Raw genomic sequence first — 24,634 nt, forward strand, 5'->3', positions numbered from 1 at the left:
GTTAAGAGCTGGGCCTCTGGAGACACACCTGGTTTTGAATTCTCTACCACATGTTAACGATGTGATTTTGGACAAGCTGCTTAACGTCTTGGGGCCTCAGTTTCCTCATCTGTGAATTGGAAATAATTTTATCATTCTCGTGCGATCGCTGGGAGACTTTAGAAAGATGACGCAGGTGCAGTGCAGGCTGAACACGTGGTCATCTGCAGATGGTATCCGCCCTCTCTGGCTGTGCCGGAGATGCTGATGGGCATCATAGTCAACGTTCCTTTGCCTGCTGATTTTGGGGCATTCGGATTTTTCATTTCGGTGAGTGAACTTGACTGTCACTGTTATCACCAGTCCTTCCTGTGCATCAAGAGGACCTTTGATGTCTGACGTGTAACCTTAGAGCAGATGAATCTGTGCTGAAGCAGTTGGTCATCTGTGGGGTTTGTTTCCATTTTATCTGAAAAGAGACCACATTCCCACCCCTAAAATACTCACTCTAATCCCCAGAGTCCCACAGGCTGCTCCTAAGACTGCAGATTCAGCCCCAGTTACCATAAGGTTGGCTTTTCCATTTTAAGATCTTTCTGATGCTTGCCCAGAGTACTGGGGGATGCTTAGTTTCTTTTCCCTGACACTGTAGTTCAGCATAATTTCTCGTTCATGGGGCTGAAAGTTTGTAGCTTCCAGAATGCTCCTTTTTGAATATTGCAGCCAGCAAAAAATTGGTAGCCACGCCCTCCTTTGTAGCAAATAAGCTGAGGCTAGTGAACATTCACTTGCATCAGTCCCGGCTCCCTGAAGTGAATTTCTGAACTCTTCCTGCTGGCCCTGAGGAGAGGCAGGGCACTAACTCTAGAACACCTGCTTAAATGGCTTTCTTTGGCGTAAATCTAGCAGAAAACCAAGTACAGGCTGCCTGCTGCGCCTTCACAGCAAAAGGGGAAGCCACTGTCATCGGATCCCTTTCTCACCCCTGTGCGCCTGGGAAGCAGGGCGTGTCGTCTAGCGTCCTTCTATCCCAGGTGGTCAGAACTGGTCCCTAGGGTCCTGAATAATGTATTTCAACGCCTTCAGAAAGAGCAACACCCTCACTTGGAGTGAGCGCTGTGTGTTTTCAGAAGCCACAATCAGGCTAGAGAGTCCCTCTCTTAACTAACCCTGTGCGTATTTCTGTCTGGATGATTTTTTTATTTAAAACATTTTGCAGATACTGAAGGTTTTTTTATACGTATGTAATTTTCTCTTTTAAATTAAAGCGAACTTTTCACTCTATATGCAGATTCTTCCTTTTCTCTTTTTCCATGGCCCTGTGTTTATGTCAGCCTGTGTATGATGTGAACAGGCAGGAAGGATAAACAGCAGAGAACTGCAGAAGAAGCCGCTGTGGGCTGAAAATGGAAAGAGAACTCTATTGCTTCAGATATTGATGTGACTCTTCCAATAATTTAGATGTAGAATCTTTGGCATCTCGCTGTCATCTTGGCAGTGATTGGGTGAAACGAAAAGATACAAAAAGTTGTTCTTATCCCTTCCACAATGTCTGAATAGTCTTTAAATGCTACATTTGTTAAGCCCTGGGCTAAACCGCGGCACTAAGATCATGATAGAAACCTGACTTATCCTCCCAAATGTGACCCGCTGCCCAACAGTTTTCTTCAGCCAAATTGATAGTGTAGGGAATTAACTTCCTATGTTTCTTTTGAGGTTTTCTTCCGAGTTATCTGGAGGTAACATGTCACTGTTTTCCTCCACGCATGCCTGTAACATGCTAGGTCCTGTGCCAGGACAACGTAAACAAAAGAAGTAAAAGCTTCAGTTAGTTTTAAGAGCTGTGAAGGTTTTTAATTTTTGAAAGAATAAAGAGAAGCAAGACAACAGGTATGGGAATATTGTAGAGTAACTGGGAGATGCCTCTCTGACAAGGTGATGTTGGAGCCAAAGGAAGTGAAGGAGGAGCCATGGGAGGGTTTGTGGGAAAAGCAGTCCAGGCGAAGAGCACAGCAGGTGCAAAGGTCCTGAGGCAGGACTGACCTTGGCATGTTGGGTGACGCAAGAGAACCGTGGCAGGGGTCAAAGTTAGAGAAGTGAACGAGGGGCTCAGCTCACGGGGCTGCGGACGCAGCAAGTGCCTCAGGTTGACTTCTTATACCTCTTCGTATCGTCTTCTCAAATCACCACAGGTTGATAAAGAGGAAATTCAGGCTCGACATTTAGGATCCTTTCAACCCCAAGATTCTGTTTTTCTATAATCATGTGTTTTTTTCAAGCTTAATAACAGTAGTTACGATATCATTTCTTGGAGTCCAGAATTCTAAAATTGATGCCGATATTTTATCTCTCCCCCCACAGCTCGATATATGGTCCAAATCCAACTATCAAGTATTCCAGAAGGTAAGTTGTACTTTTTGCTTCTTCCTCAGGAGGCGCTAAGGGAAATATGAATACTTCGAGGTGTAAACATTGGTCTTAAATCAGAGGCTTTTTAAAAAGTGAGAAGAGCCAGACACAAAAGGCTGCTCACTGTATGATTCCATTTATGTCATGTTCTGGAAAAGAAAACATTAGGGACAGAAATCATATCAGTGGTTGCCAGGGGTTAGGAGTGAGGGAAGGAGATTGTCCCCAAAGAGCTATAAGGGAACATGTTTGGGTGATGAAAATATTGTGTCTTAATTACGGTGATGACACAACAGTATGTTTCAAAACTCATGGAACGAACTATATGCCCACAAAGGGCAAATTTTACTGTATATAAATTATGCCTTTAAAAAAAAATCAGAGGCTTTTGAGTTGCTTCAGACTCAACCCACAGTTTTTAAATTCAGTTTCTCACAGCCCTGTAATCTACACGGGTGCCTTAAGGGTGAGGATGGGCTGAGGAATGAGGGCTGGCCCTACCCCACCCCCACTCTGTATTACAGTGGCATCTTTTTCAGCTGTTGGGCTTCCCCAAGAAATACTTTCTGGGAAATGTCAGAAAAAAATGAAATGTGACCAGAGAAAGTCCATTTCCCAGCTCCCAGTGGTGGAAGGGTCCCTTCCCTGGCCCAGCTCAATACTTCTGAAGGCTTCTGAAGAGGCTTCTGAAGGCTTCTCCCATGGCCCTCAGGCCAGGTCCCCTGCAGGGCACCAGCCACTTTCTTCTGTGCTCTCCGTCCTCTGTGTCCGCTTCCATCCAGCAGTGCAAATAATAGAGTTGGTTGTAAATCCACTCATTGCCTCCTCACGTTCAACAGCAATTATTTATTGAGCCCCTTTGCCGTGGGCAAGCACTATGCTAGGTGCTAGGAATACAGGGGAAACAAGACAAACAAGGAAGCAGAATCAATAAGAGAACTCCAGGTCATTACCGGGGGCTGTGGTCGAGGACAGGAGGGACCTCCTTCGCATCAGGGTGGTCTCAGGAGGGCTTTATGCAGCAAAATTTAAACTGAGGCGGGAAGCAGGAGAAGGAGCCAGCCACGCGAAAGGCCACGGGAAGAGGGTCCCAGACAGTGGAAGCAGCAGCCCTGAAAGCTGCTGTGGAGGAGGGACTTGCACAGTCCAGCACCGCTGGGACCCGTGCGATGGGAGCTGGCAGAGGGCGGCGGGGAAGGCACGCGAGGCAGGGCCGGCCCTGCAGGTGCCTTTAGGTCCCGGTGCAGAATTTGGATTTTACTGTCAATTCAGTGAGAAGCCAGTGGAGGGATTAGTGTGGAGGAAGGATGCGATTTTGAAAGCTGGGCCCGAGTTATCCCCACTTGAGTAAAAACTGTGTCCAGGGTGTGCCGGGTAGCTTAGCATAGGGTGGTGGGTTTTTTGCAGTTGAGGTGAAATTCATATAACATAACCATTTTAAAGTGAACAATTCCATAGCTCTTAGACTTCCACATTGTTGTGCAGCCACCACCTCTATCCAGTTCCAAAACATTGTCATCACCCAAAAGGAAAGCCCATCCGCATTCAGCAGTGAGCACTGGGCTTCTGTATCAAAGGAGCATCACGGACCAGCCCGCTATTGGCGTCTAATGTACCTCAACTCGCGTTGCTCCCTGGGCCCCTTTACAGTGAAAGGGGGAAGCAAAGGACAGATGTCCAGGGTTGGGGAGCGGTCTGAGGCGTAACACCACACGCTTAGGGAGCCTGCGTAAGCATGAAAATGTCACGATCTTATCACAGTTAAATGCAGTGTGCTACCGTGGGTTAGATTCTGAACCAGAAAGAACATATTAATGGAAAAACCGGTGAAATCCAAATAAGGTGTGGACTTGAGTCAATAATAAGTAACCAACGCTGGTTTCTTAGTTGTGATGAACGTACCCGATAATGAAAGATGCTAACAGTGGGGCAACCGGGTGAGGGGTATATGGGAACTATGTGTACCACGTTTGCAACTTTTCTGTAAACCTGAAACTAATCCGAAACTTAAAATTCATTTCAAAAAGAGAATCATAGTGTTGGCTCTTCTGACAGCCCCAGTCCTTCACCCAGCTGGGCAACTTAGATGCAGAAAGGAAAAAACAGCCTCCCTCCCTGGGCCAGAGCCTAAGGGAAAGAAGTACATGGTCACGGGCTTCACTGGTGGTGCAGTAGTTGGGAGTGTGCCTGCCAGTGCAAGGGAGATGGGTTCGAGCCCTAGTCCAGGAAGATCCCACATGCCACGGAGCAACTAAGCCCGTGTGCCACAACTGCTGAGGCTGCACTCTAGAGATTGCACACCACAACTACTGAGCCCACGAGCCACAACTACTGAAGCCTGCGCTCCGCAGCAAGAGAAGCCACCGCGATGAGAAGCCCGCGCACCACAACGGAGAGTAGCCCCCACTCGCCGCAACTAGAGAAAGCCCACGCGCAGCAATGAAGACCCAACGCAACCCCCACCCAAAAAAAAAGTGCGTAGTCACGTGTGGGCTTTAGTGTAGGCAACGATGTTTTAACCTTGGCCTTCTTATCTAGGTGACCATAGCCAAGGCCTTTACCTGTTCAGCTTGCATAAAGCCTCGGCCTTAGTTGCTAACTTTGTCCCTGCTGACAGCTCTTATTTTCCCCCAGCAGCTGTGGCTGAAAAGCATTCTGAGGAGAAAGAGCACTGCTCGCATCTGCATCTTGTTTCGCTTTCCCAGTGAAGAACGTTAACACAGTTTTGGTTTGTTTTTTTTTAACCTGGTTTATCTTAGTGTCCTCTGTGGTATTTCAGTGAGTTACTCTCTGGCTCCACAACAAGCGGGCAATGACTTCGGAGGCCCCGGGCATCGCAGACCCATAACCTGGGATTTTAACAATGTCCAATTTCCATTCAGGCTTGCCTTGGCAAATATAGTTTTTAATGTTCTGTGTAGTATTAAGTATTTTTGAATGCAAGCAGAAAGTTTATTAGGAAGTTGTAAAATGTGTGAAACACAGATTTGGTGAAGCTTAGATTTGGAGAGAAAGTGCTGTATTTTTATTCTGCCGCCCCTAAAAATAACCTGCCAGCACTCTTTCTATTTGTTTAAAATTACAAACACGCAGCGCAGCAGTGTTTAAAATTTGATATTGGTTAGTTGGGGAGATTTAGGAGCACCCGCCAGTTCCCTCCTCATAGTTTACGTAACATGTCTGAAGCAGTAAAAATGGATGAATTTGTAGAGATGGGAATGTTATCTCAACTGGTGAATGGCATGTTATCCGTATTTACGCAGAGCCCTTTCTGAGGTTCCTTTGTCATCCCTCCCCTCACCTATTTTTTAACTAAATGGACTTGACCTCTGAGACTGACCTGTACTAGATTAAAGAACCATAATTTGGAGACAGGAGGTAGTGCTTTCTGATGAGAACAAAAGGCTGCTAATGTTGAGGTTCTTTTCCTTTTTCAGGGGCAGGTAAGAATTAGTGGATTACAGAGTCCGTGCTCGTCCCTACTGAAACATTGTCCATTTGCTGTCAAAGTAAGGAATATATTGGAAAATAACGTAGTACAGAATTCAGTTTCATCCTTTATCAGTAAAGCTTTCCAGCTAATCATCGTTGCCTCGCAGGGGCTTGGGATCTTGTTCTTGCGGAAGATGTTGGTAAAGAAGATGAGGAATGTGGAACGTGGGATCACGATGGGGGGTGACCTCACTGGGCTTATTTCATTGTGTTAGTTTCAGGCCATGTTGTGGGTCAGAGGGCCGCCCTCCCTATTCCACAGCCAGACTGAAAGCAAAGCTGGCACCGCCGTGTTCCTTGCAGATTCTGAAGGCCTGGTCCAGTTGACAGGATGCTGTTTAACATTTCAAACTCAAAATGCCAAAAGAAAAGATTAGGTGGCAACATTTCCAAACTCTGCTTTTTAGTATCAGCTTTTGCTTAGAATTCTATTTTCTTCCTGTCCACCCACTTAAATTTGAGGTGTCCTGATTGATGTTGCTCGTAGCATTTCCCAGAAAGACACTGCTTGAGAGCACAGTGGTAAACGTTCCCTTCTGCCCGTCATCAGCCTGCTTACACCCATCCAAGTAACCCAGCCGGGGGAGGCTCAGTTGTCAACCTGACCCAGAAAGACTCAACCTGGAACAGGAGTAAAAGTGATTGGGGAAGTACAAGGTCAAGGAGGATCCTTGGTCACCGATAAGAGGTCATTTCTTGGGCAGGAAACAGTTCCCAAGTGTCCTAACCGTGTGGGTAGACGCCGGAACTGTGCCCCAGCCCCAGCTCTGAGGTGGGGACACTAGCAGCCACCGTGGCTCTGTGAGCAGCACGGGGGCAGCTGTCTCCCTGCGTTGCTCTGCTGTAGGTAGGGCCCCAGCGCTTCCTTTCCTTGGCGCTCATTATGCGGTTGCAGTTGCTGTGTGTTGTGTGTGTTTTCCTGCCCACAAGTAGCAGCGGTGGCCGCCGCAGAGAGAGACCTGATGGGAAGGCGGGAAGCCCCCCCAGGTCTCTCCCTCAAGGTGACAAAGCCGGGGGTGGGAGGGGACACTGCCTCGCAGAGCCAAGCCAAGCTTACACTCGCCTTTTCATTTCTGGAAAATAGCACCAGGCACTGAGAGGATGGAAACACGCGCCTGTCAGATTCTCCTCGGGCTGTGCCTGGCTCCCCAGGTTAAAGACAAGCACACGAGGTCCTGTGGCAGATCCTACCGCATGACGCTAAACGCGACCTGCCTTTTGTCTGTGACGGGGACTGTCAGCAATTAGCCCCCTTCCCCGGCGGTGGAGGGCTGGGGACAGCTGGCCGTGGAGCCGCGGCTGCCGACAGGCTCCCGTCATTTACCGCGGTGTCCCGGAGGCTCTCTGCACTCGGTCCTAGGGCAAAGGAGCTTTTTATAGCCGGCAAGCCTCCCGCAGAGCAGATTCAGAGAATGGAACTTCGGAATAGGGGGCACCGTCTGAAAGGGCAGAATCACAAAGAGCCGGGAACGGTTTCAAGCGTGTTCGTATTTTTCTGACATTTAAACTCTGCAGGGGCGCTCACTGTTTTGATCTTTAACCTCCTAACTTCAAAACAGTGGGCATTTTCATCCAGTAACTCAGGAAGAGCGAGAGCAACTCTGCAGCTACTTTTACTGTGTTAAATCTTGGCAGGGAGGCCAGAAAGAGCTGGAGTGTGTGTGCAGCCCCAGGTGGGCAGGTGGGGACGAGAGAGATGGTGTCGGAGGGACTGGCACCTGCGTCGCAGCTCTTTCACTTGGAGGCAAAGCACAAAAGTAATAGCCGCAGATGTCCGGTTCTTCGTCCACAGTCATTATTCTAGAGGCAGCAGAGGCAAAAGTAACCCTTTCAGTCCCGTGCAGAGCTTAGCCGTGGACAGGTGAGGGATAATGTTCTGAGCAGGCCGCCACTGCTTCTTCGTTCCTGTGTTCGCTCATTCGTTCATTTTTTCGCTCCCTCGTTCATGCTTCGATACAAACACTGGCCTCTGTGGGGCAGACGTTATCAAGCGGCCACCCAGTACTTGTCAATAGACAAGATTGCGTGAACCCTAGAAGGACCAACTCTCTGAAATGTTGGAGACACCGAGTACCTGGCTTAAATTGAGTGCCTGCCCAAATAGTATGCGGCAGACCTAACTTGTTACTCGTTCCAAGCCCCGGGAAGGGGGGCTGTCCCCACGTGGCTGAGTGTCTGTACCTGCTCTAGCGTCGCACGTCACCAGAGGGACTCAGTCAACAGGCGTTCAGTTCTTCTCAATCTCATGCTCTAGAACATCTCAGATTTCTTCCTCCCAGCTCACTTCCATTTCCTTCCAGAAGCCCCTCTTCCAACAGCATGGATAAGACCCCGGAGGAGGCTGTGGTTGTGGTGAGAGCCCGCAGGCTGCAGGCCACATCTCTGTCCTCGCCCTTGGCGGTTGCCCTGCCCAGGTTAGGCCGTCGGCAGAGGCCCCCGTGCCTAGAGGGGCCCCCTCAGCCTCCAAAAGGGGGTCACATGTCGTAGGAGGGCCCTTTGCTTTTTCTGGATCCCGTTGCTCTCGTGGTCCCCTTTTCTCTCAAACGCTGTCCAACTTCCTCCAAGAGGAGATCTTGCGTACGATGGACTGTATATGGTGGCCTTGGCGTCCTGTTTCTGTGTGTTCTGTCGCTGCCTCACACATGTGTCTTGGCAGCCCCAATCAGAAAGCCGAGGGAGCAACTTTGAACGGTGGCAGGGCCGGGGGGCAGCTTCACGAAGGAAAAGAGGTTCCCGTCCGTGGTCTCAGTGGCGGGGCGGGGCGGGGCGGGGCGTGCACGGGTGGCAACTCTGCAGGAGCCAAGCATTGGGCTGTGGACAAGCTTCGGGACAGGAGAGGCGACGGACAGTTCCAGGGTTATCCCGGAGGGCAGCCCCTTCCTAACCTGAGAGCCGGACCACACTGACCGGGCTGGGTCCGCAGAAGGAAGAGGGGAGGGGACGTTGTGAAGGGTTAGCCCAGGTCCCTGGGAGCTGAGAAGGGCGGGGGGTCACTCCACTCACGCTGCAGCTCAAGAGCCTTTATCACCACCTTGTCTCCTAAGGGTCGCGTTTGAAGATTCACAAGCTCCGAAACCCGGGGTAGATTTGATCACTTGTTTTCCCCTTATGATACCCCAGCACCTTCCCTCTGCAGGGCTCCCTCTACCGCTGCTGAGGGTGGTGATGACCGAGAGCCCACGCCCCAGTTTGACGGTGAGAGTGGAGCCGGAACGCCCACGCGCCCGCTGCGGGAAGCGGTCTGTGGTTCTCTGCCATTAGGGAGGCGCAGAGCACTTGCCTTCATCTCGCAGCTTCTTTCTTCCTGAGGGGTTTGCCTGAGACTCGTGTGCCCCGGGTCAGAACCCAGCAGTCGCTTCTGGGAAGCCCGGCCTCCTGCCCTCCCGGGCCCCTTCCCACCACCCCACAGGCCTCCCGCCGCTGAGGGCACCTTCCTGGCAGCATGTCTGTCTGCCCCCCCGTGAGACCCAGCGCCCTCCCTTCCCCCGTCCTGGCCGGCCTCCTGTCGCGTTCCCCCCAGTGAGCCGTCTGGCAGTGGCTGGGAGCTGGGCTGTCCCGTGTTCAGACCCCAGCTGACCACTGCTCTCCGTGTGGCCTCACTTGCCTCAGTTCCCTCATCTGTAAACAGAGATCATAAGAGTACCTGCCTCACGGAATCGGCACCCCACATTAACACCTGGGAGAGGCACAGCTGCCTCTGGAGGATCCGCCCAGCCTGCTCTCAAGGGTCCTGGGAGTTGAGGGGCTTCCCTTTGGGGCCTCAGTGACATCTTGGCTGGGACTTTGAAGAGGGTTGGGTTGGAACCCCTCACACCAAACAGAAACTCCTTTATGGAGGCCCTGTTCTGTGCCACAGGCCATGTTCTGCACTTTACAGACGAGATATCATCCTTCTCAGACAGAGCTGGATCTCAAAGCTGTGGCAAGGGGCTTGAAGCAGGGTGGAGCAGCAGTGTCTGTCTCCCCCTCCCCAGTTCCAACCCAGACAGCCCTGCCCTGGTCTCATCCCGAGCGGCACTGCCAGGCTCCGGTGGACAGTTTTAAGCCCTTCAGAGCCCATGCAAATGACTCCTTCATCAGCAGAGAAGGAAGTATTGATCCTGTCTTAAGTAAATCCCTAGTCCCCCTGGACCGTGGTGCTTCCTCCCTGGGCCTCTCAGCCTGCCGAACCCGTGGCACACGAATCCAGGGTACAGATTAGGGACTCCAGCTGCATAATAAAAACTAAAGCCCCATGCTTCCGCTCTCCTGGACTCTTTTCCCAGTTTTAGAAGCCAGTCTCTGCACTGCTCCCCATTGCCCCCAGCACTTTCAGGACTGGCTTCATAGCCTTCAATTTTGAAATAACCATGGTTCCTCTTTTTATGAAATGAGCACTTCTGGGGCTGTTTTAAATATTCTTCATAAAACCAGTGCTCATCCTGGGAGCAGCATTGCTGGCAGGGTTGCTGTCTCTTTAAACATTTAACACACTAGGTTCACATCTTTGACTCCCAGACCCACAAAGAATTTTCTCCTTTGGAGAGATTCCTAGTGTCCCTCTCGTCAAGGGTGGGTCTGTCTTTGGCAGAACCCGGAGTAGAGACCCAAACTCTTGGATTCATCTCCTTGTATAGCATTAAAGCATATCCAGCAGATGAAAGTTTATTTATATTTCTTGGACTTGCAGGACCAGCATGTGTGCGACTAAGTAACAAATGTTTGGCTTTGCTGCCTGTTAGTTTGCGCTCCAGAGTCTCTTTGAAACCCACCGAGATGGGAAGAGGTTCCCAAGAATAGTGCTGTGCTGATCGTCTCCCTGGTTCTGAGCTCTTGGTAACTGGCCCAGAAATTGAGGACTCCGTGACATCACGTCAGGGCAGCAGGTGGAGGGGGGCAGGAACCTGGTGCCCCTGCCCCCTGCTGGGATTAGCGCATCCTTTTTAAAAGAACAGAGGGCTTTCACTTGACGCTGGTTGGCCTGAGGGTGGAGCTCGACACTGAGGTACGGGGGGGGGGGGGGGGGGGGGGGGGGGGCGTGCAGGCAGGCCCTGCAGTGGTGTCCACGGAAAACCTAGACCTTGAGGCGCCCAGTGATCGCAGCCTCGTGCTCTTTTACCAAGGGCCAGCGGGGGGAGTGATGCGGCCAGGGTCACCCAGATAATTGGTGATGAACCTAGGACTGTACCCCGGCCTCCCGACGGCTCCGGGTCTTCTTTCCCTTTTGTTCACATTAATACAGGCCAGAGAGAAGCTCCTCTTCATAGTATGTGGAAGCAGGTATTGACTGGAGGAGAGCCAGATCTGGGTCTCTACCAGACTTCTCTTTTAAATAAGCAACTTCTAAACACTTGTACTTAACTTTTCCTGTTTATTAACCTTGCGGGACATACTTTTAATAGGCAGAGGCCCCAGCTCTCCTAGCTCAGCCAGGGAGGGCTTGGGCTTCGTGGGCTGCGTGCTGGCAGGTAAGATAATGTACTCAGTGCCGTTAGTCCGTTGCATTGGGAAGAGCGCCACCTAGCTGCTGGAGCCAGTGTCCAGGCTCAGCTCCCACCCCGCGCTGTGTGGCTGCAGTCCTGCCCCCTGGTGGTGGGAAGTGGGCAGAGACCTGCAGTGGCCCGTTCACCTGTGGTTCCCCAACACTGCTGACATCAGAATCCCCCGGGGGAGCTTTTTAACAGCACAGGTCCTGGCCCCCAGCCTAGACAACCTTCCAGAAGCTGGGGGGTGGTGCCCGGCAGCCCGCCTCCAGAGTCTGTACGCCTCACCTCTGCTGCACTGCAAGCTCTCCCCTCCAGCCTGGAAGCCCGCACAGAGTCAGGACGATGCCTACAACCTTCGTGGACTCAGGAATCCCCGAGGACAGTCCCTGGGCCACCAAGAAATACAACACATTGTTGTTTTTTAAAAGAGGAAACTGATGGGGGATGATAATATATTAGGAGAGTTTTGGTCCCATCCCTGCGTCTCACTGATCCTCTCTGTGTACCACCACTCTGTCCTTTGTTCTTCCCTTGTGGATAAGGAACAGAGTCTGTCTGGCCGCCATAAAACCCAGGCTCTAAGGGGCTGACCTTCAGCAGAAAATAGTCTTGCTGGACTTGAAGCCGTTCTCTTTGCCCTCACAGCTCAAGGAGGGCCCAGATGGGAAGAAGTGTGGGCTCTGTATGCCAAAGCCATCACTACAACAGCGGGATTTCCCCCTTTTCTTAGCACCCCCCCCCCCTTAGGCTGTACTTTTGATTTTCCTTGAGTAGTATGCCTGCCCACCTGACTTAACACTGCCAGCTTTCATTTGCCCCGTTTCCTCCTGTCATTCTGCAAGGCAGGGAGACTCATTCAGTCTTGAGATCTTCTTGAGGGTCCTGTGTCGGGATTTGTTCAGGGTAGGTGCTGGGTTCAGGGTAGGTGATTGAGTAAGATGGGCAGAAGCTTTTGGTAGTGAGGCAGAGGGACAGCTGTGTACGTGGTAAGAGCTGAGGTGTAAGCGAACGGACTTGGGACTGAGTCCCACCTCTGCCCTAAGAGTCTTGCGGTCCGTTCCCTAGTAGGGAGGAGATGGCCTCATGTGCCACCTTCCCACACACTCCCACAGCCTCTGTCCCCCGAAGGTCTAGGGCCCTGCTCTGCTGCTTGGCTTGGGCAGGTCACTTAACCTCCCTGTGACTTTGCTCCCTCGCTTGGAGTGGAAGTTGTCTTCCATTTGTAGTGCCATCACAAGGTTGGGGGGTTGGTGAGGAAAAGATAGGATGACTCCCATTTGGTGGGTGTTTGCCATTTGTCAAGCACTGTTCAAGCACTTTCCCTGCACTGACCCATTTAATCGTTGTCCAAGGTCACCCGGCTCTTAAGTGACTGCAGATCTGTGCAGTCTGGCCCCAAAGCCCAGGCTCCTCACTGGGCCGCGTGGTGTAGACCAGCCCTCGCTCAGAGCTGGTGCTCAGTAGACGTCGACTTGGAAACCTGCCGTTAGTGCAGGCGGTTCCATTAGGGTTCAGCTAAAATAACTCCTGACCTCCGAAGGACCCTCTAGGCGCCAGAAGCTCTTTGCACACAGTATGGTGGAGGAGTTTGGGGGACGTGTTTTGACTGGAGTCGTCTTCTTCAGTGTGTTGACCGGCAGCTGTTCCAAGGTCTCTTGAAAGATTCCTTTCTCCCTTTCTGAGCTGGGTTCCCCATCAGTTTGGGTGCTGGAAGACCTTCTTTCTCTGCCTCTTTGAGCCTGGGGGAGAGGGAATTTCAGTAAGCCCTGGTTGGTGGAGGAGAAAACTGAAAGTAAGGTTCATAAAGCAAAGTGGGTGTGTTGGCAGCAATAGAAATGCCGCCCTCCTTTAAGTAAATAAGTCACCTGCAGTCCAGCCTCGGGACGGGGTTGAGGGGGAGGAGGTGCCCACCCCAGACGAAGCCAGAGCATCTGCAGTTTTTCTTTGCCTTGAGATGAAACGGGACATTTCTTGGCGAAGTCCCCAGTGTCTGCGTACTCCTTGGAGTCGCCCTGTTTTTCCGTGCGCGTCCTCTTCCCGCCCTTGCTGGTTTCAGCACAGTCTCTGCCCCCGGCCTCTCCCCCGCACCCCACTCCTCTTTGCCGCATCCCCTGTCTCCCTGGCTGATTGTTACTTTCATGTCTTCTCCTCCCTCTTTCCTTGGGTTCGCCATCTGCTTTGATCTTTTCGGAGCTCTTTTCAAACCAGCACTCACTGGTGGATGAATGGCCTCCCTTTCTCGGGAGCATTAGTGCCCTTCTGTGGCCTCAGCCGCCAGACAGGGTGGCTTTCATCTCCCAGGGGAATCTCATTAGCTCGGCATTCACAATGGGACCCGAACCGCGGCCAGACTGGTCCAGAGTCGATTTAAATTAGTTAATAGCAATTTTTTGTTGTTGCCCCAGGCCTGTTTTTTCCCACATCTGGGATGCTGAGCAAAAAAAACAACTTTGTTGTTGAAAAGCAGGAAACAAAAAAATATTGAAGGTGGAATGCTTTGACAAAAAGGAAGATCATTGCAGGTGAATTTCTCCAACATCTGACAACCATGTCTTACCTGCTGCTTTGGAGTTCAGCCACGGGAACCTGAAAACCAGTCGGGGAAGTTTGGGAGGGAGGGAGGGAAAACGTAAGAGCAAATTAGCTTTGTTTCCTTCTATTAAAATTGGTGATGGGAAGTTGAAGAAACTAAACGATCATGTCGGCACTAGAAAAAGCTGCCACCATTTGGCAATTAAGAGAATATACTGGGCCTTTTGAAGAAAGAGGCTGAATTTGGCCAGATTGCCCGCCCAGTAATGTACAAACTGATTCCGTGCCCTGCCTGGGAGCCAGACGCCAAAACAGAGCTTTGGTGCGCGACTCCAGCCGTTTCTGGAGAAGGACGTTTTCTAGTTAATTCAGTTTTTTCTGCTGTTGAGAAGCCTGTTACCCACCAGCCACATTTGCAGGTCTAACCTGCGCCTGGCAGTGGGCCTCTGGCTTGCCTTAGACTTTTGGGCTGGGAGGTGATGGGCAGATGACACCGGGGCCCCTGGGACGTGTGCCTTTATCAGCAAACCAGAGAGCTGGCCAGGGTGTCTAGGAGGGAGGCGGTGTAGGCTTGGGCCTGCAGGGTCTGGGCCCACGTACCCATTGCCGCTCGCCAGCTGTGTGGCCCGGGGCATCTTCCCAAGCTCTGTAAGTCCCCATTTCCTCGTCTCTAAAATGGACGCAGGGGAGCACCCGCCTCAGCTATGGTGGGGATTGAATGAGCGGGACACAGACATCATACGTGTAAGGTCGGATCTTAACAAACGGCACCGCGAAACAGAGGAAAGCTTCAAGTGAGCTTTATGAGGGAGCGCTCCCGGGCGAGGTGCACTGGTCCGAGAGAAAGGGGCCAGAGAAGTCGCGCCCAGTCCTGGATGAGGGGGATTTTTATTGGGGTAAAAGCAGAAGGCGGCTTGCAAGGGGAGGGGGGGGTTGCTATACAGGGTAATTCCTTATTTGGTGAGGATACAGCAGGGCCAGGTGTTGGTTGGTCTGTTGTGGGGCGTAAGCCCATTTTCCCTTCCCGTCAGCCCCATTGTTTTCTGGGCAGGAAGTTAGAGTCTCTTGTTGATTCCCAGAACAGGTGAGGTCGTTATGTCCCAGTGCCTCTCCTACCTCATACTGGTCGATGTTTTCTCTTACCCCCAGGCCTCCTTTCACCCGGGCCAAGGGACCTTACAATAAGCTCTCATTAATGTGGCTCCCCACAGGTTAATAAAATTGCCCCGCAGTCCTGAAAGAGCACCTTCAGAAGGAAGGAAAACCCTCCCAGTCCACCGCCACCCACTGCGAAAATATTTCATTTTGAAAATACTTCACCACTACCAGCCCAGCCCCTCCTTCCACAGCACCATTATGAAGTTTGGGTTAGTGTGGTTCACTGTGACTCATGAGAAAGACAGGCTCTCCTTTGGGTTTGTAGTCCTTTGTGTCGTGCCCCAGAATGAAGTGCCTTTTCCCTGTAGGGCCCAGAATCCTCAGCCCCCTGAGCGGCCTGCGGCCCCTCCGCCGCAGCAGGGCCAGGCCCGGGGTCTGTTGGAAGTGCCCAGTCTCAGCTCCGCCCCACACCTACCTGCGTAATTCACAGCTGCTCGGTAGCAGGACCCCCAGGGGATCTGGGTGCCAAGTAACAGTTGCATCTTTCTGCATTTTAGCATCGCTGAGAATAGCTGGAGAGGCCGGCTTGATTTCTGGGCCCCAACCCAGAGATTCCGATTCCAGGTCTACACTGGGGCCCAAGAACTCACATTTCCAGCACGTTCTTAGGTGATGCTGCTGCTACTGGTCCGTGAACCACATGTCGCGCGGCCCCGTTCTGGAGGCTTCCTAGGTCGCAGCTTGGATGTGTGTGTGCCGCCACTTACAGGACCCTTGGACCTGGCAAAGGCCTTGGCTCATCTTTTAGACGGGAAATGAATAATCCAAGGAGGGTACAGTATTTCGGTCTGAAGAGGAGAGAGAAGGCTGCTGTAACAAACAGACCTCATAGTTTTTCTTGTTCAAACAATAAAAGTTTATTTCTTGCTCCCACCATACACCCATCCCGAGCTGTCGGAGGGCTGGGCTCCGCTTCACGAAGGCTCTGCCGCCCTGCAGATGCACCGTCTGAGGGAGTGGCTCCCAGCACTGCAGGGGGAGGGGAGTCTTGGAGGGTCCACATCTGCTCTTCACCATCTCCTGTGGAAGTAGCACACGCCCCTTCCGCTTCCTGATGCTTCGGTCAGAACTAGCCCCGTGGCCCAACTCCAGGAGAGACCAGAAAGTTCCCCCGTGCCAGGAAGGAGGGAAGAACCGGCCAGTGAACCCCAGCAACTCCCAGCAGATGGAAGGCCAAGATTCCCAGCAGAGTAAGGGTAGACCAGGGTCCAGCGTCCTTAGCTCCTGTCTCCCACTCTCCACCCCACTAAGGCCCTTGTCTCCGTCCCCAAACCTCACATGAGCCAGTCTCCCTGGACGTCTCAGAGACAGAAGGGATCATCTGTTCAGTCAACACACGACTCGAAAACCTCTGTGTCAGGCACTAGGCAGACATGGTGTCCGGCCTCTCAGAGTTCACAGCCAAGTTAGGGAAACTGACACTAAACCCAAACTGCAAAAAAAAATAATAATTATACAAGCTCAGTTGTCAGGAATGCTATGAAAGACAAGGTCTGAGTAAAGGGACATGACCCGGTCAGGAAGCACAAGGATCTAGGCCAGGCCCAGAAAGAGGAAGAGGAGCCAAGCAGGGGGAGGGGAGAGGAGGAGGGAGGGGAGGAGGGGAAGGGGAGGGGAGGAGGGAGGGGAGGAGGTGGAGCACAGGGAGGGGAGGGGAGAGGGGGGAGGAGGGAGGGGAGGGGAGGGGAGGGGAGGAAGGAGGTGAGGGGAGGAGAGAGGGGGAGAGGAGGAGGGAGGGGAGGGGAGGAGGGAGGGGGAGAGGAGGAGGGAGGGGAGGGGAGGAGGGAGGAGGGGAGGGGAGGAGGGAGGGGAGGGGAAGAGGGAGGGGAGGGGAGGAGGGAGGGGAGGAGGTGGAGCACAGGGAGCTGAAACGTTCTCAGAAGCAGGAGGGGGAGGGGAGAGGAGGCCGGACCAGGTCCTGCACGTCTGCACTTTTGGGTTCTACGCTGAGTGCATTCACATGCTCTGAAAGGGTTTTCAGTGGGGCAGTGACGTAGTTAGATTTATAACTTAGTGGTAATAATCGCTAATATTTACTGAACAGCGTGCACACGTTATTTTATTTAATCTTCACAATTACCCCAGGTGATGGGTAATGTTTGTTATTATCCCGCTGTTCCAGATGGGAAAACTGCAGCTGAGAAAGATGAAGTGACTTGCCCAAGGTGGCGTTGCTGGAAGAGGTGGAGCCAGAGTTTACACCTCCAGAGCCACAGACTTGACCCCTTGCCACAGAACACCCCCTCTGGGTGCCACAGCCAGAGGAAACCAGTTGGGGCTCTTCTGGTCATCCCGACAGGAAGAGGCAGAAGCTTAGACAGTGGACTGGGAAAAAGTAGAGAGATTCCAGATAAATGAGCTATAATGCAAGAGGCTGCTTGAGTACAAGTGGGAGGAAAAGCCCAGGTTTCCAGCTTAGGCTGCTGGGTGGATGGCCGGTCATTGCTGAAAACAAACACAGGAGGAACAGGTCTGAAAGAGCGCCTTAGATGCCCCTGTAATTAACATGATGCCTTGCCTGGCTTAGCACCGTGCAGTTATCAAAACTCAGCCAGGAGAGGTCAAGTCCAGAGGCCAGCTAAGGAAGGGAGGGGTAGATGAGCACAGGTTTGCCCCGCCAGGCACCCAGCGAACAGGAGGGTGAGGGGCAGAGATGCTTGGCGCTGTTTGGGTAAAGGCCCTGAAATCCACAGGCCACAGGGGCCCGGCAGGTAGCACGAGGGAAGCGGGCTGGGTGTGAGACTGGGCACACAGAGCGAACTGCAGGTACCTGCCCTGCCCAGAGGCACTGCCCCTCCTTATCTCCCGCTGATGGTGGCCACTTGGATCTGTGGGGGCCAGTGGGCAGGGCCAGGTCACAGTCACAGGGCCCATCATATGGTTGGACTGATTTAATCTTCATTAGGAGCCCATCAGGCAGGCGCACTGTTACTGCCCCCAGATCTTCCAGTGTGTTGAGAAGCCGAGGATCCAAGTTAGGGACATTTTCTGAATTTTAAACGTTGGTCATCCGTGCTTAAAACTGTAAAAAGAAAAGCAAAGAAAGCATGCAGACAAAGCCTCCCGGCCTCGGACGTGGCCTCTGGGTGATCCGTGTGTTTGGGAAATCGGGCCCCAGGCCAGGCGCCCGAGGTGCCAGAATGGACGGATCTAGACTCGTCCAGGGGCTGGAGGTGGAGCCTCTGCATCTTGGGAGAGGAGCACACCCGCAGCTGCGGGGCAGCGGACACACGGCACACCTGCTCTGCGGGCCTGTATGCAGGCTGGGGCTTCTAAGAGGCTTGTAAAGTAAACAGTAGGGGCAGGAGAAGGAATTCTCCGGAAGCTTGGCTTCTTTTGTAACGGCACATGTGATTGTAAGGAATGTCTTACCAGCCTATAAATGGCACTTGCGTGGTTTTTTAGCAAGGCATCTTGATGGGTAAGAACCAAGCTTTAAGCAGGTGTCATCGGGGCCCAGTTTGCTTTGCTGCATTTTGGAGCCGTTCATTTCACCCCACCAATCACTACCCGCCATTTTGCCAAGTTATCATTCTACTGTTATGTTTTTTTTTTTAAGCATTGCTCATTTTAGAAAGCTGTCTGTCAAAAACGCTTAAAATAAAAACAGTCTTTGCACTTGAAGGAATAAGTGCCGTTTATCTTGAAAGTCATTTGGGTAAGAATTTCTCAGCAATGTTGGATCTGTGAACCGTTGCTGTATTTGCAAGAAAGCCAGTACAGGTGTTTCCGGTATGTGGCCTTTGATGAGTGGCCACTTTTAAGTTTATTTCTTTATTCAACAAATATGTATTGAGCACCTGCTAGATGCCAGGTGATGTTCTAGGCCTTGGGGACACAGCATGAACTTGGACGAGCGTGATCCCTGCCTGCACAGAGCTGATCGTCCAGCGGAGTTCACCAGCCGCCAGGCAGGCCATGAAAGTCCAGAAGGAAAGAGGGCTAGTCCGGGGGCCGGGGAGAGCAGAAGAGAGGGGGCAGGCGGGCCTGAGGCACAGCTGGAGGGTAGGCACTTCACGTGCATGACCATTTTATCCCAGGGGAAATCGCATCTTAGCGGTTCGGTGAACTGGGGAGCCTGCATCCTCACTCTTCAGGGTGTAGCCTCCCTGGCCTTGGGTGTGGACACACAGCTGGACTAATTTCTGGATCATTTGCAGCTCCCCGTGCAGGACCTGGACCAGCCCTGCTGGTTTCCACCTGGTCAGTTTGCTTAACTGCTGCTGAGGCCCGTCAGCACACCGTGTTCACTCTTGTTCACAAAGTTAATCATTTTATCGGGGTTTTTTTGTTTCGTTTTGCTCTTTGCCCACAACATTTGTAATGGCAAGACCCCCGAATGAAGACAATGAAATAAACCATGAGTTTGAGCACAACTATCAAATTAGGAATAATCTGTTAATTCGGTCATGGATGGCAGGCCTTAGCAATCCATGGTGTCATCATATTTCAGAACTACAGGGGATCTTAGACGAACCCTTTGCTTTTCAGGAGGGACACTGAGACCCAGAGGGATTAAGTAGTTGGATCAGGTCAGCAGACAGCTGGGACTTAAACCTAGTGCACGTTGTTATCTGGTCCCCAGATGCCTCTAGTGAACTTAAAGCAGTCATGCCCTGGGCCCTGCTGGGGGAGTTATGGGTCAGTGGGTATGGCCCACTAGACCACAGCTTCCAGGGAGCTGGTCAGACAGGGGACCACACTGGGAGTGACACGGTTTTTCAGAAAGGTAACAGCAGGATCTGTGAGGCCTCAGGGAAAGATCATCAGAAATGATCAAGGTCACAGTCACAGAATCTGTATGGCTACAAATTATGAGGCAGAATGGGAATTAAAGGAAGTAGAAAGCCCAGTTAGGCCGGCAGGAAAACTGTTCCCGGGTGAAGATGAAGTCGAATATGGACAGTGGAAACGAGCCTCTGCGTCCAGGCGGCGTTTCGTGCAGTGGCTGTGATCTGCCATCTCTTTACCTCTCCGCTGACCTCTGACCTCGCCTCTCTCAGGTGCCGCAGCCTGTCTGGAGTTGCTGGAAGTTTCCACACTTCGCTTGCTTCCGGGCCTGACTACCTGGGTCCTGTCTGCTTACAACGCACCTCCCCTCCCTTCCCTGCCCCCAACTTTGCTAACTAATTTTCAACCTTCAGATTTTATTAGATGTCTTTTCCTCCACGAGACGTCATATAAAAAGAGCACCTTCATCTTGTTTTCTCTGTGCTGGTTCCGAGTAGCTCTAACCCAGGCATTGTCCTTGGTTCCCAGGTGACGGACCATGCCACCACCGCCCTGCTCCACTACCAGCTGCCCCAGATGCCCGACGTCGTGGTCCGATCCTTCATGGTAAGTGGCTTAAGGAGTCACATCTCCCCCTTGAGCCTTGGCTCCTTAAGTGAGAACAGGCAGCTCGGAAGGTAGCTGGACCGTCTTTAGCTCGCAAGGGCCTCGCAGGGGGGAGACGGTCCAGTTTGGAAGTGACACTTCCTTTCAACTGGGAAGAGATCTAGGAGAAACCATGTCCTGCTTAATTAGCTGGCGTTTCCTGTCATTGCCGAACACATGGTGGTTTCAGAAGTGACCTTCCAGCACGGTTTCCAATGTTGATTTAGTCAGTAGGTATTTATCGAGCTCCTGATCTGTGCTGGGCCCTGTGCTTGGCGCTGAGCAGGTACCGTGACACCGTTCCTCCAAGACCCCTACTCCTTAGACTTCCAGGTCAGAGCTCAGGATGGGGAGTGACCCAGAAACAGCCATCCCCCCGGTGTGCTGGGGTCGGCTCCCACCAGCTCTCGTTTAATGTTCAGAATTTCTCGAGCTGGTTGTTCGGCCGTCGGTGACTTGACATTGAACCAGAATATTCACGTGCTGGAGATCGGTCCTGCACGTCAGGACTCCCCTCTGCCCCCGGCTCCCACCCCTGGAGCCAATTCATTGATTGATCACACGCCCTCCAGTCCGTCTCAGCAGGGCCAACAACTGGCCCCACCGTATCCTGGCAGACGTGGCCAGCTGTTTCAGCACCACGCTGACGGGGCTTCGTGCTCTCACGTCGCTAGGCTCCGTCTCTCCCTGCCGCTAACGCTCCCATCTCAACTCCGGCCGGTAAGGCTGCCCCATTTCAACTCCAGCCGGTAAGGCTGCCGCATTTCAACTCCAGCCGGTAAGGCTGCCCCATTTCAACTCCGGCCGGTAAGGCTGCCCCATCTCAACTCCGGCCGGTAAGGCTGCCCCATCTCAACTCCGGCCAGTAAGCCTGCCCCATCTCAACTCTGGCCGGTAAGGCTGCCCGTTAGAGAACATACTCAGCAAATGGGCCCGTCAGCAGGCGCTGCTCAGTGCCAACAGCCAGGCGGAGTTCTGCTCGTCCGATCCACCTCGTCATGTTTGCTGCCGCAGTTACGCCTTTAGGAGCCTGTAGTTCATTTCTCAGAAAATACAGCCTGGCTCATTGATGGGCCCACACGCTGGGGAGGTGAAGAAGCAGACCTGGGGCTCAGCGGAGCCGTCGCGCAGGCGCTCTCATGTAGAGAGAACTGTTGCAGTTGGCTGTCTCTAGCGGGTACTTCCTTTCTGGATGGATCGAAAGACTTGCTCTTTAACCTGACGTGTGGTAATGCCCAGTTCCCCTTTGGTAACTGACTTTGGGGTTTGGGAAGAATAAATAGTTTGACTGAGTGATCCACTGACATCCTCATGTTTATTGCCAAAACCTTGAACCCCAGCCTCTGGAAGGGGGACAGGGTGGGTGAGCCGCGGTCTGCCACCAGGAAGGCAGCTGTGCCGAAGCAGAAGCATTTGTATCCGTCCTCTCGGCCGACCGCCCCGAAGAGCAGTTTCCTCTTGCCTGATTCAGGAGGATGTTAAGTGACAAGATTCGCACACCCCCGTCGCAGTGGGAGCTCGCCTCACTCGCTGGCCTGTCGCTGTGGGCTTGGGTTGGTACGGTTGTGAGTCTCCTTGAGTTTGAGCATTGAGTTATGAGAATCTCATCCTCATGTGTGATGCCCGAAGGACCTGTGCACTCTGCACCCTCCGGCGTGTACTTGCCATTGATTATGTTATGTGGTACCAGGTTGTCCCTGCCCTCCCCCCAGGTGTGTCGGGCCACACTGTGACAGTGAGTGGTGACCTCTGAAATCAGAGCAGAAGGAAGGCACGTTGACCTTAGTGGGGAACTCTCCACTCACCCTCTCTCCACACGTGTCTGTGGCCACCTCTGGGTGGTGAACAAGGAGAGGATCAGTGCTGACGTTCGGGACTCAGAGGAAATGTGGTCATGCCCCCGCCGGGCCGTGAGGCTGCGCCGTGGTTCGCGGCCGCTCCTCCGGGAGTGCTGCCTGCCTGAGAGTAGGGATTTCTATTTTAAAGTCCCCTTAGTTGGGAGGGGCCCAGGGCGCCGGGACTGAGCATCAGCAGTGCTGTGACCTTGTGGGTTCTGCACAGAGCTTGCTGTGGAATCCCAGGGCACCTCTTGGGGGTCACAGCCACCTCAGGCTCTATCCTGGTGATGGTTAGGCTTGACAGGAAGGATGGCGTCCGCAGCACCCGGATCCCATCTCTGTCGTTTCTCTCCTCACTTCTCTTTTTAGACCTGGTTAAGGAGCTACACGAAGCTGTTCCAGGCCCCGTGCCAGCGCTGCGGGAAGTTCCTGCAGGACGGCCTCCCCCCGACCTGGAGGGACTTCCGAACCCTCGAGGCCTTCCACGACACCTGCCGGCAGTAGCCCTGCCCCGGCCCCGGGCCAGCCCGCAGACCCCCGTCCAGCGCCTTCCCAGACAAGCCCTCAGTCACAGCGATGGCTCAGACGTGTCTTTGCGGCCCGGATAGCAGTTCCGCCGCCCGCTCGCTTCCACAAAACAGCATGTCGTGCGCTAAGGCCGAGCTTCCTGAAGAGCAGATCCGCCTCTGTTAATGGGACCGTAGTACACCTGAGCTGGCGCGTGGACGGCAAAGGGACCGTCTCAGGACTCACTATAAGGAAGTTAGGCAGCATGTTCTCCCGTGTATGTTCGCAATACTAGTCCATCGACCCGCCTGGATCCATGTTCTAAGTCATTTTATAGTTGGAATGAGCCTTTGTGTCGTGCTCAGTTTTTTGTTTTGTTCCATAACTTATTTTTATAAGCAATAAACCTTTTGTACCCAGGACAAGGCTTTGTCTCCGGTTTCTTAAAGTACCTTTTACGTTCAGTTCCGTGAACATGTGAGCAGATCTGATGGGCCTTTTGAAGGAAAAATAACTTAGCAATGTCTGCGTTTGAAATAATTCTTTTTTTTTTTTTTTTTTTTGCGGTACGCGGGCCTCTCACTGTGGCCAGGCTCAGCGGCCATGGCTCACGGGCCCAGCCACTCTGCGGCATGTGGGATCTTCCCGGACCGGGGCACGAACCCGTGTCCCCTGCATCGGCAGGCGGACTCTCAACCACTGCGCCACCAGGCAAGCCCTGAAATAATTCTTTTTGAGGACACATGTCCCTGTTTCTTGCTTTCGGGAGAGAGGGGAGTGTTGGCAAATATTCCATTTCAAAGACATTTCAGCGGCTTGAAAAATGGATTGTTCTTTTTGAGGGAAAAAGTGCACAGATGTTTCATTTTACTAAACCGTTCACACATACATATACCAAAGGGAAAGGACTCTTCCTGTGTTACCAGCCAGAACACGTGTGAGCGGGCGGGACAGGTGTGCCTGGCTTGTTTGTCCCGTTTTGTCCTAAATATTTCCGTGAACAGATTCCAGCCCAAGCCCAGGCTGCTGAGTTTATTCAGGGCCTCGCCCCTGACATTTAAAGCCATAACCTGTTTATATGAAGAAGTGTTGACCTGCTGAAGGTCTTGAGAAGGACAGGGGAGTCCCCAGAGCTTTCCGCAAGCCCAGCCTAGGTGACAAGTAGTGTCCTGTTTGTGGTGAACGGTACCGGAGAGATGCTGCCTTCCGAGGTGTCCAGAAGAACGGGTGGCTCCCACCTGGGTTCTGGTACCACCCAGGCCCTCCACACCTACCCCTGCCAGGCTAAAAAGGCCCAGAGGATAAAGGGGGTTTAGTGATGGGGGAAGCAATAGAACAGTGCCACTCCAAGTATGGTCCAGTAGCTGTGGCATCATGGGAGCTTATTAGGAACACAAATCCTCGGGCCCCACCATGGGCCGGCTGAATCAGTGACTCTGGGGGGTGGGTCTGGCAACCTCGTTGTTAACAAGCCCCGCAGGTGGGTGATACGGGCCCGAGTCTGAGAACCACTGGTCTCTCTAGGAGGCGGCGGTGCTTTCAGGGGCCAGTTTGGGGCAGTAGCGTGAGCGGCAGCGTGGTGTAGCGCAGGAACGCTTCCACGCAGCGGGTGATTTTAGATTAAACACCAGGGTTTATCACATTTAAGATGCCATCACTTGTAAGATGCACCCCTATTTCATGATCCCCTAAGAAAAGCGTGCTGCCAGTTAAACAATGCCACACGCTTTAATGCTAATCCTGTGTGACACATGAATCAGTCACACCAGCCTTTCATCGCCCTGAAATTCCTTTCATGTCTTCCAAGGGGGGTTGCAGTCTCTCCTGCCTCAAGTCTTACTGTCTTAACATGTGACAGGCGATCCCTTCCCAGGGCTC

At 52.6% G+C, this 24,634-nt stretch overlaps 1 protein-coding gene across 2 annotated transcripts in view; it reads left to right on the forward strand.

Annotated features, from left to right (window-relative positions):
• MED27 (mediator complex subunit 27) overlaps positions 1–23,181 on the forward strand; it is a 195,694-nt gene extending 172,513 nt beyond the window's left edge. Inside the window, exons 6-8 of one of the 2 annotated variants that reach the window (XM_067742885.1) lie at positions 2,341–2,382; positions 20,295–20,372; positions 22,619–23,181. In XM_067742885.1, the coding sequence (XP_067598986.1) occupies positions 2,341–2,382; positions 20,295–20,372; positions 22,619–22,753 (255 nt within the window). In that variant the 3' untranslated portion in view covers positions 22,754–23,181. Of the gene's footprint in view, positions 1–2,340; positions 2,383–20,294; positions 20,373–21,085; positions 22,592–22,618 lie in introns of those variants that run through there. The other variant, XM_067742886.1, reaches the window with a different exon arrangement.
• Positions 23,182–24,634: the final 1,453 nt, after the last annotated feature.

The sequence above is a fragment of the Pseudorca crassidens genome, chromosome 7, assembly GCF_039906515.1.
Source record: "Pseudorca crassidens isolate mPseCra1 chromosome 7, mPseCra1.hap1, whole genome shotgun sequence".
In the NCBI taxonomy this organism is placed as follows: domain Eukaryota; kingdom Metazoa; phylum Chordata; class Mammalia; order Artiodactyla; family Delphinidae; genus Pseudorca; species Pseudorca crassidens.